Raw genomic sequence first — 14,066 nt, forward strand, 5'->3', positions numbered from 1 at the left:
TTGTCATATACAGCTAGTTCTCTCGTCGGCCTTCATATCCAAGTCGAGTTCCGTTCCCTATGAGTTGATTTTTTATCTATCCGTCGGCAAGCTCTTTGTCGGTTCGCAGCTCAGATATGGCGTATTATGGGGTAGTAGGTCATTTAAATTCAAGGACAGGGATGAGTATGCAATAGTCTCATCAGCCCTTATTGTACCTCCTCGCGGCCACGATGTGTTTGGCCTATTCGAGAGCCATGGCCTGCCGTCAGACGCACACTCGGACATGCCGGAGATCTCACGTGCTAACTTTTGACCGGCGGTCATGACCGGGTCACACAGTGACCGGTCATCCGTCGTCTAAAAGTCATGACCGTTGACTTGACCCGTAACAACGCTGGGATCAGGGGGCTGCAAGCGGAAATCTCCGACCGGATACCCTTCATCTCTGTGCACCACTCCGGCAGGTATGAGCGCCCTTTCGTCTTGTGTGTCACCGCGGCCTGTGCCGCGATACCGCACTTTTTACGGTACACACAAAGGTGGTAGACCGCGCGTCCGTTGATAAAAGCGAATTCGGAGATGTCAGGGATTTCAGGAAACCGGAGGGTGTGCTTCGCAGCGAGACGCGCCAAAGGGGCCATGCCGAATACGCAGGCGAGGGAGTAGACCACGAAAGGGTCGGAATGAAGGTATGAAGAGTTGAAGAGGAGTGCTTGAATCCACCCCATGACACCGACTAGGCCGTACTTCCTTCCGGCCTCCCATAGCTGACGCATATCTCCCAAGGCGATAGCGGGTACCTCGTGAAGATAGCACATAGGAAGCAGTCTCTCCCAAATCCCGCTAGCCTCAGATACAAGCACCACCTCCCTCTCCGGCAATGACGGGTTGCGGGGCCGGGATATCATACCTGAGAATACGGGTGAAACGTCTCCGAGGCGCTGACCATGAACGTAGAAGTCGACTCCGTCAGAGCTCCTCAAGATAAGGTATCCGACGGAAGGATCACGATAGGGAGCCTGTTTCGCCGCCGTCTCGTCCGGCATGACTGTGTTGTATAGGTGTCGACTAGGAATATTTGTTCTAGTCAGGTATAGATGAAGAGAGGTTACTAGTGGGTACACCGAATAATCCGAACGCGCGCGTCTGCCGCAGCACCAGACCTCAAGGCCTCATCGCCCGGATCTCTTGTCCCACGACTCTCACGCCTTGCCCATAGTTTCGGCCGCAGGTATCAGTTTGGTGTTGAAATCACGGTATTCAATCACTTCCGGGTCTACAAGACATTCTCGACAATCGAAATGGCAAGTACGCTGCATGCACGAGCCTGAATTGCGTGCAGGGAATTGCATAAGTGAAACCAATAGCAAGAAGCGTTGTACTGCCAGAGGTCGTGAACAAAGGCTTGAGGGGTGGGGAAAGGGTGACACAGGACAGATTGGGGATGTGTCCGAGCGACGCAAATATACCGAGAGGCCTAGTGCATATACTGAGATTCACACGTGCGTAATTGTAGTCATGGTAGGTCATCCGGAAAGTTCGCTGCTCTTTGTCTCCACAAGCCCAGCGCTACCTACGAACTACAGGGCACGCTCAACGAAGCAAGAACGTTTCAAGATTAAGCCGTGAGGAACTGACCCGGGAGAAAATCCTCTGCATACTTCATCGATGAACGCGGCCAACCGATGGGCCTTGTCTGGCAAGGATGCTGCTGATTTACCCTCATCGCACGTTATCAAAAGTTACCAGAAGAACCTTGAGGAGAGTTGTATTAAATACGGGACCAGGCCGGAGTTAAAGAGCCAGACTTTCCGCAAGGCCTCCTTACCCTGCCGCCATGCCTCGCCTACGAAATAACTCATGTTGTGGTGTCCAGCCAATCCGAACCCCGCGGCTTGTCCTTCCGTGGAAGCGTTGCTTGCACCGCCGGCAGTGCTCAGGAGACGGTGGTGCACGTGGGCGGTAATGCGGTCAAAATTTGACACGGCCAAGAAGTCGGCGGGAAGATCCAACCCGTAGGGTGCGAGTCCGCGATGAAGTCTGAGGAGGGGAGGTAGTAGGAGAAGCAGAGGATGTGCGTCCAGACGGCAGTGGACTCGCAGAAGGCCACCACTGGCTTGGTAGAACATGTCGGCGAAGACGAGAGAAACATTCGCGATGGTACATTGGTGGACGTGGAAGTCGATGCTGTCCGCAAGACGGACAATCAAGTCACCTGTGGCGGGATGGAAGTAGGGCGGCGAGGGGGGAACGGAGGTAGAAACTCGGTTTTTGGACATCATGGATCAATAGGAGAGCGTAGGTCAGTGTATTGTTGGGGACGTGAGTTCTGCAGGGGATGGAATCCTTATGCCGCAAGGCACTCCCACAGTAACGCGAGAATCTGGGGTAGTTGCATCTTAGGACACGGCATGAGTTGCAAAGCAGACTGAGTTCAAATATCATACATAACGCGCGAAGTCCTACAGCAGCTCCTCAAGGATATCACATCCCAGAGCCTTCTTGCACCCTGTCCGTTTGTCAGCCTGATCCAATGCACGGCGCACACCAAAACCTTGTTGCTCACCCTTTGCTCTGACCTTTGCTCTGAAAAGTTCTAAAATTCAAGCACAACCTAGCAGGAAAGTTGAACACCCGTGATAACGGGACATCGGGAAGAATGTAACCCATTGTGAGCGTACCTCCTTAATCGCTTCCTTCAACATCTTCTCCAGCCCCGTGGAAGCCGCGTCTACATTGGCGTGGATCGTTTTCAAGCAAACGTGGCAATACTGCGCCGACTGGATCACTGGCTCCAAAAGCACGGCAGAGCGCGCCTTCGCAGCATCTGGCGTCTGCTCGAGTATTCGCTCCAATTTCTCTACATACGTCGCCCAGCACCTTCGGTAGAGAGTGGAGGTCCCGACCCGGCCGACAATCTGACATCCGTCTTGCGAGAAGCAACCCGACCCGGACCCGATTCGAAGAAGACGTTCATTGACGTTCTCCCAACGACCCGCAGGAGCCGTAACCTTGAGTGCGGCAGCGACACACCGCGTGCGGTATTCCGAGAGCCGGTGGAACGTGCGCACGGAGATGAGGTCCAGCTCCGGGACGTACTCGACGAACAAGGGTTCGCTCAAACTGCTCCACGCGGCGACGCGCGCAACGTCCTCAAGCCCGTACACGCAGCCCACAGCGTACACGCTGACAGGCTTCTGCAGTACAACCGGGCGCGTAACAAGGACGCGGCGCATGACGTTGGTGACGGACACCATTTGGTACTTGCGCGCAGCGTCGAGGACGGCACGGATGAGATCGAGATCGGAGGCGGAGAGGGGTGGGGAGGGCAGGCAGGGGATGTAGCAGATTGGGATGAGGTGCGACCAGACGGCGCTATCTTCGTGCACGTCAACAAGGGGCTTGTCGCAGAAATCGTCGCCGGGTGAATGAGACTTGGGCTGTGGGAGGGAGAGCATGCTGGAGAAGACAGGAGACGCGTGGGTCATGATGTCTTTGTGAACGTGGAGGTCGACGCAATCGGATGCGCGGATGATCAGGTCCCCAACAGCGGGGTCCAGGTAGAAGGGAGCATCGTCGAGGGACGCGGTGGTGATTGTTGGGGTGGGCGACATGGCTGCTACAGAACGAGGATCAGAGGGGACACAAGCGAGAAATGTGTAGAGCAGGGACTATATGCCTTTGCTGGGGTGCCGCAGCACAATCCTTCCTGTGTCTCGTGAGTGCTCGGATTGACTATGTATCTGCCCAACAAGGCTGACTGAACTTGCGGAAACTCAGGTGATAAGGTCACATTACCTTGAGTGTGTGAATAAGATCATGGTACTCGCAAGCCAAGGATGTAGACGAACGAGACCAAACTTCTAGAACCGGACCCACCGCGTCTGACCAGACTTCAAAGTAGATGGTATGCTCCATTTCATTGCTACAATACAACAATACTATATAGAATTGAGAATTAGACAGGGACAAGCAGGATGAGCAAGCAAGACACCTACGACAAAGGATGAACGTCCGCGACTATGCACGCTCAGATCTCCACCTCCCGCACGCCGTCCTTGTCTACAATCTTCACCTTGTACTTCTCCGGGTTGACAACCAACCGCTTCGCGACCTCGTCGATACACCTCTTCAGAGTGGCGAGGCCCTCCTCCACTGACGCCTCAGGGTCGTGGTAGCTGAAATGCAGTAGTTCAGAGTGCAATATCAAACATCGTCAAGCATACAGATGTACTCACCGGTCAAGTAAACTGAGAGCGAAGTACGCACCATAGCCGTGCGCGGCAAATGGCACCTCTGACATGGTGCCGAGGTAATCTATCCAGTATAGGTGGGGATTGTGTGTGCTGGTGTCATAGCCACCGACCAAGAGGTTCACCGCATACGGCTTGCGAGAGCGAAGGGAATCTGCGAGGGTACGGCGAATCCATGATGCGGCGGAGGGAGGACGGAGGGCATGGGTGTTCCGGATTTGGTAGAGACGGATGTTACGCTCGACGTACTCAGCGAACTGTACAGTGTCGCCTGTACAGGGTTGAGAGAAGAGAAGTCAACATGAACGTAACATGTCAGCATGGTAAGTACAAGTGGCTTACCTGGCTCGCCAGAGTATGCCATGAGGAGGTGAGGGCTGAGGACCTTGATCTTGTCCTCGTCCACTTTCATCTTCACGATAGACCGCGCCGCAACGGTGTCCGCCGCAACAATGACATAGCCCTTCCCAGTCAATGCAAATGAAATATCCATGGTAGATGACGAGGAATGGACGAAGAGGAGGAAGAGGAGCAAGGACACTGGGCACGCGAATCGGACGTGCATCGCGACACGCGTCGGGACGCGTAAGTCGCACTCGGGGAATGCCGACTGGAAAGGCGCCTATGAGCGGTCCCTTGCTTTACTTCCACCTCCACGTTGCAATTGAGGTATGTACATACTTGTGCTCCTACACCATCTCGAATTTCTTCGACAACCAGAGGGGAGGGTCTGACTGATTGCTTCTACAGGTAACGAAGTCCAGAAAGACCTCGGGACTCCACTGACTTGAGGTGTGGTGCAACATCACAGACAGGCGTGTTGTACGTGGTATACTCGCGGTTTTGCTGGTGGGTACAGCCGGTGAGTACACTTGTTTTTTGTCGCATATAGACAACGAGACGTGTCAGTGGACTCGAATATGCAGCTTGACCATGCTTCCGTATGCGTACCCGTATTGCTCTCGAAACGGGGCATATGCACGCTGTATTCCGGTAAAGCGTACATATAGTCCTACGGGCTAATCGCGGGCATTGGCAGTGTCCAGAATACGGTGCAAACAATCCGGTCGTTGTTGTGCGCTCGACGCCTTATTTTATCAAGGAATTTACATGACGGACAAACGTAATGCCTGTGGTGTTTCAGTCTTGGCATTAGGGAGTGCGCATGATAGTTCCTCACCGTAGATCTTAGATGGGAGGATATGCCCCTTTACCCGTTGTGTATGGATGGAAGAGCGTGGCGAACAAGACACGTTCGTCATCCCTACCATAACGAATGAAGGGGAATCACCTTCCTCAAGCACGTATTCGTAGGCCTTCGCCGGAGAATGTGTCATTCATCAGTTGACATACTCCCTACTCTCCACAGTCAGACACGTACGAATACTCGTCGTAATGATCTAAGTGTGTCCCCCTCTCCATCCTGACTACGGCGACCATTTTACCACGAGTCCTAGAACGTTACCATATGTAGGATCATTTAGCGCTGTGTTCGATACGCTGAAGGATCCAAGGTCACAATATTCATGTTGTGTTCTTATCACCACCTTGCTTAGTCACAACGAGGTCATCGCACTAACGCTCATACTATCTCAGACTTGATGGAGTGCCTGTGTCGTACTTGTTGTCAATACCTTTTTGCCATCTTGAGCGGGGAGGCGACGCGTCCCAGTACGGCAGGATCTGTCACTCGTGAGCTGCTCAGACATACACCCTAAGCAGTCTCAGAACTCCTTGCGACCTCAGCTCATGGAAGTTCACGCCAGTACGTGCATCTGTGCTACTGTATTCACCAAGTCATTGACGGCATGCGTACAGCGTAGATCTTGCAAATCTCGTCTGGAGTTTCTTCGTTTTATCGCAGCTTGATCACCCGAATGGTCACGAAGTCATCCACAAGTGGCACTGAGCGCAAGGCGCGAGAAGACCACCTGCCTGGATAGTCGTTCCGCGGCGGCGCTTTGTAATGGCGCTGATCTCTGCAACGAGAACTGTGGAAATGGTCTTCCTTTCAGCAGTGATGGCGGGAATGCGGTCTTCACAAAGCATCCGTCATATCCTCTGTAAGTCGTGCTTTTACGTACGGACGCTACGTCCGCCATCGCGCCGAACGTGCTGCATCGCTGATCACTCGCGATCTGCGGCACCTGGCTCGGTGCCATAGCCCCTGTCTCCACCGCTGAACGAGCGGCAGAACCGTCCGCGTGTTCCTCGTGTGCTGCAGGTGCGTCATGAGGCGCCGTTATCTAGCTTCGAGGCCTCATGGCTATCCTTTGTGGGTGGTCTTCCCTGTGAATCCTAGTACGACGTGTCCATTCTTTGCCATTCAGGCTGCGTGGCTATTTGGTGGCCAGGCCTTCGCCCTAAGCTCGGAGACCATTTCCAGCGACGTCTAATGTCGCAGTAATAACAGGAAACTGGCAGCGGCGCCTTATCTTGTGCCACATGCGTACCACATGAGATGTGTATCTTTGAGTTCAGTCTACATTCGGGCGATTATGTGCTGAACCTTGCCCTCCAGGTCTTTCTGAGTGGGCGCTCCACCCTCCTTGTTTCAAGAAAGTGTGTGCTGCAGCGAGAAGAAGCCTCCGAGTAGGCATAGCATTCACACGTGCCTTCGCGCCGAGTCCACCTCCTAGCGTATGAGCATTTCGTTGAGGTAATAGGAACCCAAGTCCCCGTCCCGCGCTCGAGGAAGTGGAGAAGCGCAGTCATGAGTGCAGGCGTACTCATCGCCCCCAGACCGTCAATCTGGCCCGTTCCTGGGTACATATGTCGGAGGCGGAGCAAGTCCTCTGCCTCCCGCCCTCACGCTTTCCCTTCACTTTGGTACTGGCACAATGCTAGCATACTCGCAGAGTTCATCCTCGACTCGGACGTCTCGCGCGAGCCACCCTTTTGACTGTCGCGACGCCGACATTGTGCTGCGTTCGAGCGATGGCGTGGAGTTCCTGGTCCACAAGAGACTCCTCCGTATTGCCTCCAGGGTCCTCACCCAGCTCATTCCCTTGGCTCGGATGCCTCCCCCCTCGTCTTCCTCAGGTCGTCGCCACAAGAAGGAGCGCCCCGTCCTTGACCTCGCGGATTCCAGCGAGAACCTCGACCTGTTCTTGCGCTTCATCTACCCCATCCTCGAGCCCTCGATCATGCTGAACGAGGTGTACACCATTCTCGAGCTCTCCACCAAGTACGATGCCCCGAGCGTCGCCCAGCGCATGCGTCCCCACCTCCTCCGCCCAGACCACCTGGAGGCCGACCCTTACGTCATCTATGCCCTCGCGACCTATGCCCACATGCAGGACATCGCGGCCGTGGCAGCTCGCCACACCCTCTCGCACCCGATCCCGCCCACACTCAAGCTGACGGAGATGGCGGAGGGGACGGACCTCGTCCGTCTGCTCGAGTACCGCAAGAAGTGCGTCGCGGCTGCGGTGAGCGTCACGCGCATCGCCGACGACAACGTGCCGTGGTGGGTGCAGCTGCAGTGGCGGCGGTTCTGCTTCCTGAGCGAGTGCTGGGAATGCGCGAAGCTCCTTCCGGGGCGGAGCTTGAAGTGGCATCGGACGGCGTGCGGGACGGTGCGGGTACCTGACTACTGGGTCGAGTATATGGCTGCGGCGGGCGCGGCGCTGGTGGAGAAGCTGGATCCGAAGGTTGCGAAGGACCGAAGGCTGCTGCAGCCAGCGATTGAATGCGCTATGAGGTGCTCGAAGTGTGCTGCGGCGGCGTGGAAGGATGTGGAGGATTTTGCGGAGATTCTGGCAGCTGCGGTCGAGGAGGCCGTTTGTTCGGTGAGCGTCATTGATGCGCGTGCAGTAGCTGCGAAGCTCCTTGCTTACTCTGTATGACGGGTATAGGTGAAGTTTCCTGTCCAAGGCGACGAGGACGAATACGCACGGGACGACATTAACGCGTTAATGATGCCCCCGAAGACCAACTACCTCTCGGCATCTGACGTACGTACCTTCTAGCTATAGTTACAATTATGTGTTCATGAACGTTCTAGCGACCCGTATGGCCTATGTTTGATTACTTTTGGGACACCTGGCGTAAACGGATTCCGGAGGAAGACAGTATGTGACTCACTATCTCTTCTTCTTTTCTGCAGAAGCGCTGACCCCAGCTCCTTGCAGCGACGTCCGTTATTCTTGAGGATGACGACCATACTCTGCCACCTCCTAGCGAGCGAGACTGCTAAGCGTTAAGTTCTGCAGCTGGACAGTTCGCAGGCTGGGCGGTCCACGATGGATGATTCACGAAATGTACTTTACCGGAGAAGCTCTCTCGCTGGCTGTGGACTCCCATAATACCCGACTTCTTATTCATCTTTGATACCATGCCATTGGCCTGCCCCTCGTATGTTTATGTCCATGACATGTTGAGTTATAGCTGTCATTTGATGGTTGCACATTGGGGGTCGATTCGTAAAGATCGTGGGAGGCACCTCCGAGTGAAGTAATGCATCAAACTCAAAAGGAGTTCAAGTGAGCGGCAATTCTTTCTCACAGGTGAAGAACGTCAATCTTGCTCAAGTTGACTTCGTACCTCAGCGTCCTCGCCCAACTGCGACCATCTATCATCATGACCAAACGGTATACAATTGCTAATGCACCCTTTGACGACACGGCGACCTCGGACTTCTTCATACTCACCTCCGACGACGTCAAGTTCCTTGTCCATCGTCTGGTCTTTTCCCTCACTTCGCCGAGGTTGCACAACCTGATAGAAGGCGTGAAATTCCTCGAGATGCCTGAGTCATCGTTGATCTGGGACAACTTCCTGCGACTCTGCTATCCTGTTGCCGAGCCTGCGCTCACTCTGGACGACGCAGAACAGCTGCTGTCGATCGCGTGCGCGTACGAAGCGACCTGCGTCATATCGCGCATGCGCAACGTCCTCGTCCGCCCGGAGTACCTGGAGAAGGAGCCGCACCGGGTGTATGCGCTAGCACTGTTCTCCGGTATGGACGACCTGGCGGCGGTCGCTGCCCGACACACCCTACGTCACCCTGCAACACTTCCTACGTTCCCGGAGGCACGGCGCCTGCGCGGGGATGCGCTGGTCAGCCTTCTTCAGTACCGCGAACTGTGCGCGGGAGCTGCCAAGGAGGTCGTGAAGATCAAAGACGAGACCATCCCCGCGTGGATTGTTGCGGAGACACGGCAGCAGTGCTTCTTTCTGTATTGCGACAAGGGGTGGGCGTGCTGGACGACGCAGAGGAAGCTTTGGTGGAAGGGCGCGGCATTTGGGGTGAGGTACATCTCGAAGTACTGGTTGACGTACATGGAGAGCGTGGAAGCGGCGCTGGGGGAGAGGCCGGATGGGAGCGTGGCGCGTACGCAGACGTTTATTGACAAGGCGATTGAGGCGGCGGCGGATTGCAAGAGGTGTAGGAAGTTAGCAAGCAGGGATTTGGACAGCTTCTCGAGGATCCTGGAGGAGGAGATCAATAAGGCGATTACAACTGTGAGTATTTTCCATCAATAATTGGCTGAGATGTGAACCAAGTTCGTATCGTACGCTGCAGGTCCAACTTGATGTGAAGCTTGAAGCTTAAAATGTGGTGTCGATTGTTCGCTTTTATGTACCATGGCCAAGGAACGTGAGATCATGTCACACCTCCTGTCCTGCAGATAGTTGTTGCCCCTTCTAGCAGGGCATTGACTATCCAGTATGAAGGCCCCGGGAGTCAGGATCCCATACAGCATCGTATAAGCATCCATAAGGTAACATACCCAAAGTCCGTGCCGGGTCCATGGCGATCCATTCACCTAACAGAAGGAACTTGAAAGACGTGAAGCAAAGCCGAGGTTGTCGTGTCAGGCTGATCGCGATTACTATCCGTCAGCAGTTGTCGCGAACCCCCATTCCGGCGCCTATAAGTCCCATATACTGGAACCTCGACGTCGACATAGTCTTGGCCAGCCTCGGCAGGATTCCTTGTTCATGGACCTCCCTGAGATCACTCACGAAAAACGTAAGGGCCTTTTCGGCAAAGAGTTGGAGTTACGAGTCACCGGCATTTTGTCACATGGCGGCACTTCCGAGGATTTCTGCGCGAGTCAGAGCTACAGGGGCGGAGTATCCGTGAAATCCGGAGGAGACAAGCGCCCTGAACTCGTACATGTATCTGTAGTATACCGATAATCAGATGGGCTCTGCTTCATCCCTGCTTCACCATGGTCTGCACAAGAGCAGCTGTCAATATTCACCAAGCTATCCATCGGGCTCATATAGAGCGCCGAAGACAGGCTATAATAGCAGTAACTGTCATTGTTTTGACTAGGCGGGCCTCGGTAGTAGCTGCTCTAATCCCTCAAGTAGGATGGCCTCAGATGTCTGATCACATTCCACGTCGATCATGGTAGCCACCCCAATACTCTAGAAAGAGAGAATCAAGCAGGCTGCCAAAAGGGTAGAGCCTCGAGACAAGTTACGACGTGCGCGTGAGCTCTGATAACAACCGCCCGGAGTTACTAGGCATCCGAACGCATGCACTCGCCTGAGTAACTCGAGTTCTCTCGAGATTGAAAACCGAGATATTATTACTATATTTGGGCATGAAATGCCGGTAACTCTAACTCCAACTCTTTGCCGAACAGGCCCTAAGCTTTTTCCCAGGGAAACGTCGCCGGGAGCAGTACTACTACATACGCATACCCGGTCACCATCAGTCCACTGTCAATATTGTAGCCTGAGGCCTCAAAGAGCGAGGTCGGTGTTATTACGAGCTCTAGCCTCGCACGAACGCGCACACGCCACCCAATCTTAGCTGGTGCCGTGCTGCGAAGAATGTCGCCAGCTGGATGTAGGTTCTGTGTGGTTTCCAACCCTGACACACAGAACCTGACGCTTGCACTTTGAAGACAATCGACTCGCCTCAAGGAGGTGAGTTATGCTTCGCGGGGAAGGAAGCACCCGCCCGGCACCGGGAGCAATCAAGGCCTAGGAAGATTACGTATACAGCGCATGATGTCTACAAACTTCTACCCGTGATTCATCGAGGCTTCCAGTAAGTACGTGCCGCTGATAGTCCGAGTGTGACCGATTCGACTCATGGGTGCCTGAGGCATGCGCTAGACGGCTGTCGGTGTGATCTTCGCTGCATGAGCGGTTCAATTTTGACAGGATGTTTCCCGCGATTGTTCTGTGCGTTGTTGTGGAAGAGGCTGGAAATAAAAGACATACGGCCATCAGGCGGCGCATCCTCGCCCTTCTGTCCGTTCATTCCCTCACCTCCAGTGTCGGAATCCTGGCTAAGTTCCTCGCACCAACATGCTCTCTATTGCCCCTTTAGCAGTTGCGCTTCTCAGTGCCTCGTATGCATTGGGAGCGTTCAACCTCGTCAAAAGCTATTCCGGCTCGACTTTCTTCGACGGGTGGCAATATGATAGCGTCCCGGGATACGACAACACAACGAACGGTATGTAGTCATGTTAACCATGCGAAGGGGTTTGGGCTAACTGAGAAATATGTTCAGGTCACGTCTTTTATCTGGATGGAGCCCATGCGAATGCATCTCACCTGACGTATGTGAACGACGCGGGTCGGGCCATCATCAAGGTCGACAATGAGACGGTCGTCAGCTACCCAAACAAACGCAACTCCGTGCGTAGCGACTGGCCCCCAGCGGACCGTATGCGAAACGGTCGCTCACTTTCTTCCATGAACGTAGGTCCGCATCTCAACGGAGGATTTCTTCGACATCGGCTCGGTGTTCCTATTCGACGCCACCCATGTCCCTTACGGGTGCTCCGTTTGGCCTTCATTTTGGACCACAGGCAATCACTGGCCGAACACTGGCGAGATCGACATTTTGGAAAGCTACAACTTGGAGCAAGCCAATCAAATGACGCTGCATACCACTGAAGGCTGCAGCCAGGCACCGAACGTCCAGCAGGTCGGGAAGACCAATGACACGGATTGCGGCGCTGGGGGCTCGACCATCGGGTGTACTGTTGTGGAAACGAAGGCGAATAGCTTTGGGGAAGACTTTGCCAACAACCAAGGAGGGGTATGGGCCGCGTGGTTCGACGAGACGGGCATATCGTGAGCTCCACAACATTCTATCCAGACGACCTTGCTTAATGCGCGATGGTCTGGCAGCGTTTGGTTCTGGTCTGTCAGTATCTTTTCAATCGCTATTTCCGACAAAATGTCATTACTCATGTGTGCTTGATAGCGCAAGGACGTGCCGGCCTCCGTTTCCGGGGCGACAAACACCATAGACCCTACTACGTTCGGCACCCCCTCCGCCGCGTGGCCGTCTGGGTCTTCGTGCGACATCAGCAAGGCATTCGGAAAGCAACAGCTTGTGATCGATATCACTCTCTGCGGAGACAAGTGCGTTAGATGGCACGTTGTATCGCCTGAAAGACGTGCATGCTGACTGCGGACTCAGGGCGGGTGATCCGCAGATCTACCAGTCGACCTGCGGTGGCCCGCTCAGAAATGCTACATACGATACTTGCGTAAGTTAGCTTCGGCACTCCTCTGCTGTTCCAGTGTTCTGATATGCGACTCGGTTCCGCTACCATCCAGTATCAACTCGACGTCATTCAACAGCCTACCGTTACCACACCAAACCAGACCGCTCTCGGGAATGCCTGGTTTGAGATCTCGTACGTCAAGGTTTTCACTTCGGATACCGCCGAGGTCGCAAACTCCTCCGGCGCCACTGCGCCAGCTGCACCAACCTCGACGTCTGCCAACGGCACCAGCAGCGCCGACGGCAAGAACGACGCTCTGTCTGTCCATCATATGTATACCCCAGTTGTGGTTGCCACTCTTTTGGCTGTTGCGTCTTGCCTGTTACTGTGATCCAGGATGTTTGGGCTGGTTCGACGGAAGCGATGGGGTTCTTCTGAAAGAACCCTGGATCCAAAATGGTGCTCTATCCCCCTTGCTGGACTCGATCGCGTGTTACATATACCCTGAATGGCTGTTCAAATGGACTGGTCTAATCAGATCCTATCTAATATAAGTGGGGACAACCTCGTCGTGCGTGCCTATGTGTTCTGGAATCATCAGCATCCTAACACTGCGACATCTGAACAGCTATCCAACGGCTTACCCGAGCATCTGAAGTAGTGCACCATGGTGCTTCAGCTGCACTGCATTGAATTTAGTAGGCAGTCAGACTCTACTAGAGATCGTTGTCCTGAGTACTTTTGAAAGGTACATTGGCCATGACGGTGACTCTCAACAATGCCGACCACCCTGGTACCTTCATGAACAAAACAGTATTACGACATCTTTAGCATCTTCTCAAGGTGAGGGATCAATATTTCTTTGTACTGATGCAGTACTAGGCACCTCATGAAACATGATCATCCGTCGCCCTTATCCGGCGCTCCATACTATTGTATGACGTGTTTACCACACGCTTGCTGGATTGTACTACGCTACTCGCATGAGGGCTGAATCCATGGCTCAGACGTACTCAATTTGGATCCGGGGAAGCCCCATATCCAGCTGCAGGGAGGAGTAGAAGCGGACTCGGAGCCGGGTGGCCGCCGGCAGCTGTGTAGCGACTCGTATTGACTCGAGCAGTGCATCGCCACATTCCCATAGACATGCGACATCCGGCCGGGATCAATCATATTGGATAACGACTACTCCTCTTGTAACCTTCCTTATCTTCAGCGGCTATGCTAAGGAGCTTACGTCAGTAAGTGTAATTCTATAATTAAATGAGACGATACTCAGACAGGATTGGCCGGGGTTTTTGCAGTTCACGTTCAAGCTCACTATCGGCGAATTTTGGCTTACTGGATTGCATTTGAATGTTTCATTTGAGAGTTCAGCGATTCAATGAGAAGATGCACAAGA

General features: G+C 54.0%; 6 protein-coding genes across 6 annotated transcripts; 3 read left to right on the forward strand and 3 right to left on the reverse strand.

Moving 5' to 3' along the window:
* Positions 1 to 1,724: 1,724 nt before the first annotated feature.
* Positions 1,725 to 2,261, reverse strand: DICSQDRAFT_171831 (uncharacterized protein; the record flags this gene model as incomplete). The annotated part of the gene is made up of 1 exon (XM_007367528.1): positions 1,725 to 2,261. The coding sequence occupies one exon, from the start codon at positions 2,259 to 2,261 to the stop codon at positions 1,725 to 1,727; it is 537 nt and encodes a 178-aa protein (XP_007367590.1).
* Positions 2,262 to 2,466: 205 nt separating this feature from the next.
* DICSQDRAFT_181815 (uncharacterized protein) lies at positions 2,467 to 3,596 on the reverse strand (the record flags this gene model as incomplete). The annotated part of the gene is made up of 3 exons (XM_007367529.1): positions 2,467 to 2,491; positions 2,549 to 2,568; positions 2,664 to 3,596. 3 exons carry the CDS (start codon positions 3,594 to 3,596, stop codon positions 2,467 to 2,469), a joined length of 978 nt encoding a protein of 325 aa, XP_007367591.1.
* Positions 3,597 to 3,806: 210 nt separating this feature from the next.
* DICSQDRAFT_89011 (N-terminal nucleophile aminohydrolase) lies at positions 3,807 to 4,792 on the reverse strand. The gene is made up of 4 exons (XM_007367530.1): positions 4,578 to 4,792; positions 4,221 to 4,506; positions 3,981 to 4,160; positions 3,807 to 3,923 (listed from the first exon to the last, which is right to left on the reverse strand). The coding sequence occupies exons 1-3, from the start codon at positions 4,726 to 4,728 to the stop codon at positions 4,013 to 4,015; spliced, it is 585 nt and encodes a 194-aa protein (XP_007367592.1). The 5' UTR covers positions 4,729 to 4,792; the 3' UTR covers positions 3,807 to 3,923; positions 3,981 to 4,012.
* A 1,770-nt stretch (positions 4,793 to 6,562) lies between these two features.
* DICSQDRAFT_89014 (uncharacterized protein) lies at positions 6,563 to 8,582 on the forward strand. The gene is made up of 4 exons (XM_007367531.1): positions 6,563 to 8,026; positions 8,093 to 8,191; positions 8,242 to 8,308; positions 8,369 to 8,582. The coding sequence occupies exons 1-4, from the start codon at positions 7,076 to 7,078 to the stop codon at positions 8,431 to 8,433; spliced, it is 1,182 nt and encodes a 393-aa protein (XP_007367593.1). The 5' UTR covers positions 6,563 to 7,075; the 3' UTR covers positions 8,434 to 8,582.
* A 234-nt stretch (positions 8,583 to 8,816) lies between these two features.
* On the forward strand, positions 8,817 to 9,792 carry DICSQDRAFT_171835 (uncharacterized protein; the record flags this gene model as incomplete). The annotated part of the gene is made up of 2 exons (XM_007367532.1): positions 8,817 to 9,701; positions 9,763 to 9,792. The coding sequence occupies 2 exons, from the start codon at positions 8,817 to 8,819 to the stop codon at positions 9,790 to 9,792; spliced, it is 915 nt and encodes a 304-aa protein (XP_007367594.1).
* Positions 9,793 to 11,510: 1,718 nt separating this feature from the next.
* Positions 11,511 to 13,055, forward strand: DICSQDRAFT_171836 (uncharacterized protein; the record flags this gene model as incomplete). Its single annotated transcript, XM_007367533.1, has 7 exons — positions 11,511 to 11,658; positions 11,716 to 11,843; positions 11,911 to 12,284; positions 12,342 to 12,357; positions 12,418 to 12,578; positions 12,637 to 12,706; positions 12,777 to 13,055. The coding sequence occupies 7 exons, from the start codon at positions 11,511 to 11,513 to the stop codon at positions 13,053 to 13,055; spliced, it is 1,176 nt and encodes a 391-aa protein (XP_007367595.1).
* Between the last annotated feature and the right edge of the window lie 1,011 nt (positions 13,056 to 14,066).

Source organism: Dichomitus squalens (genome assembly GCF_000275845.1).
Source record: "Dichomitus squalens LYAD-421 SS1 unplaced genomic scaffold DICSQscaffold_26, whole genome shotgun sequence".
NCBI lineage: Eukaryota > Fungi > Basidiomycota > Agaricomycetes > Polyporales > Polyporaceae > Dichomitus > Dichomitus squalens.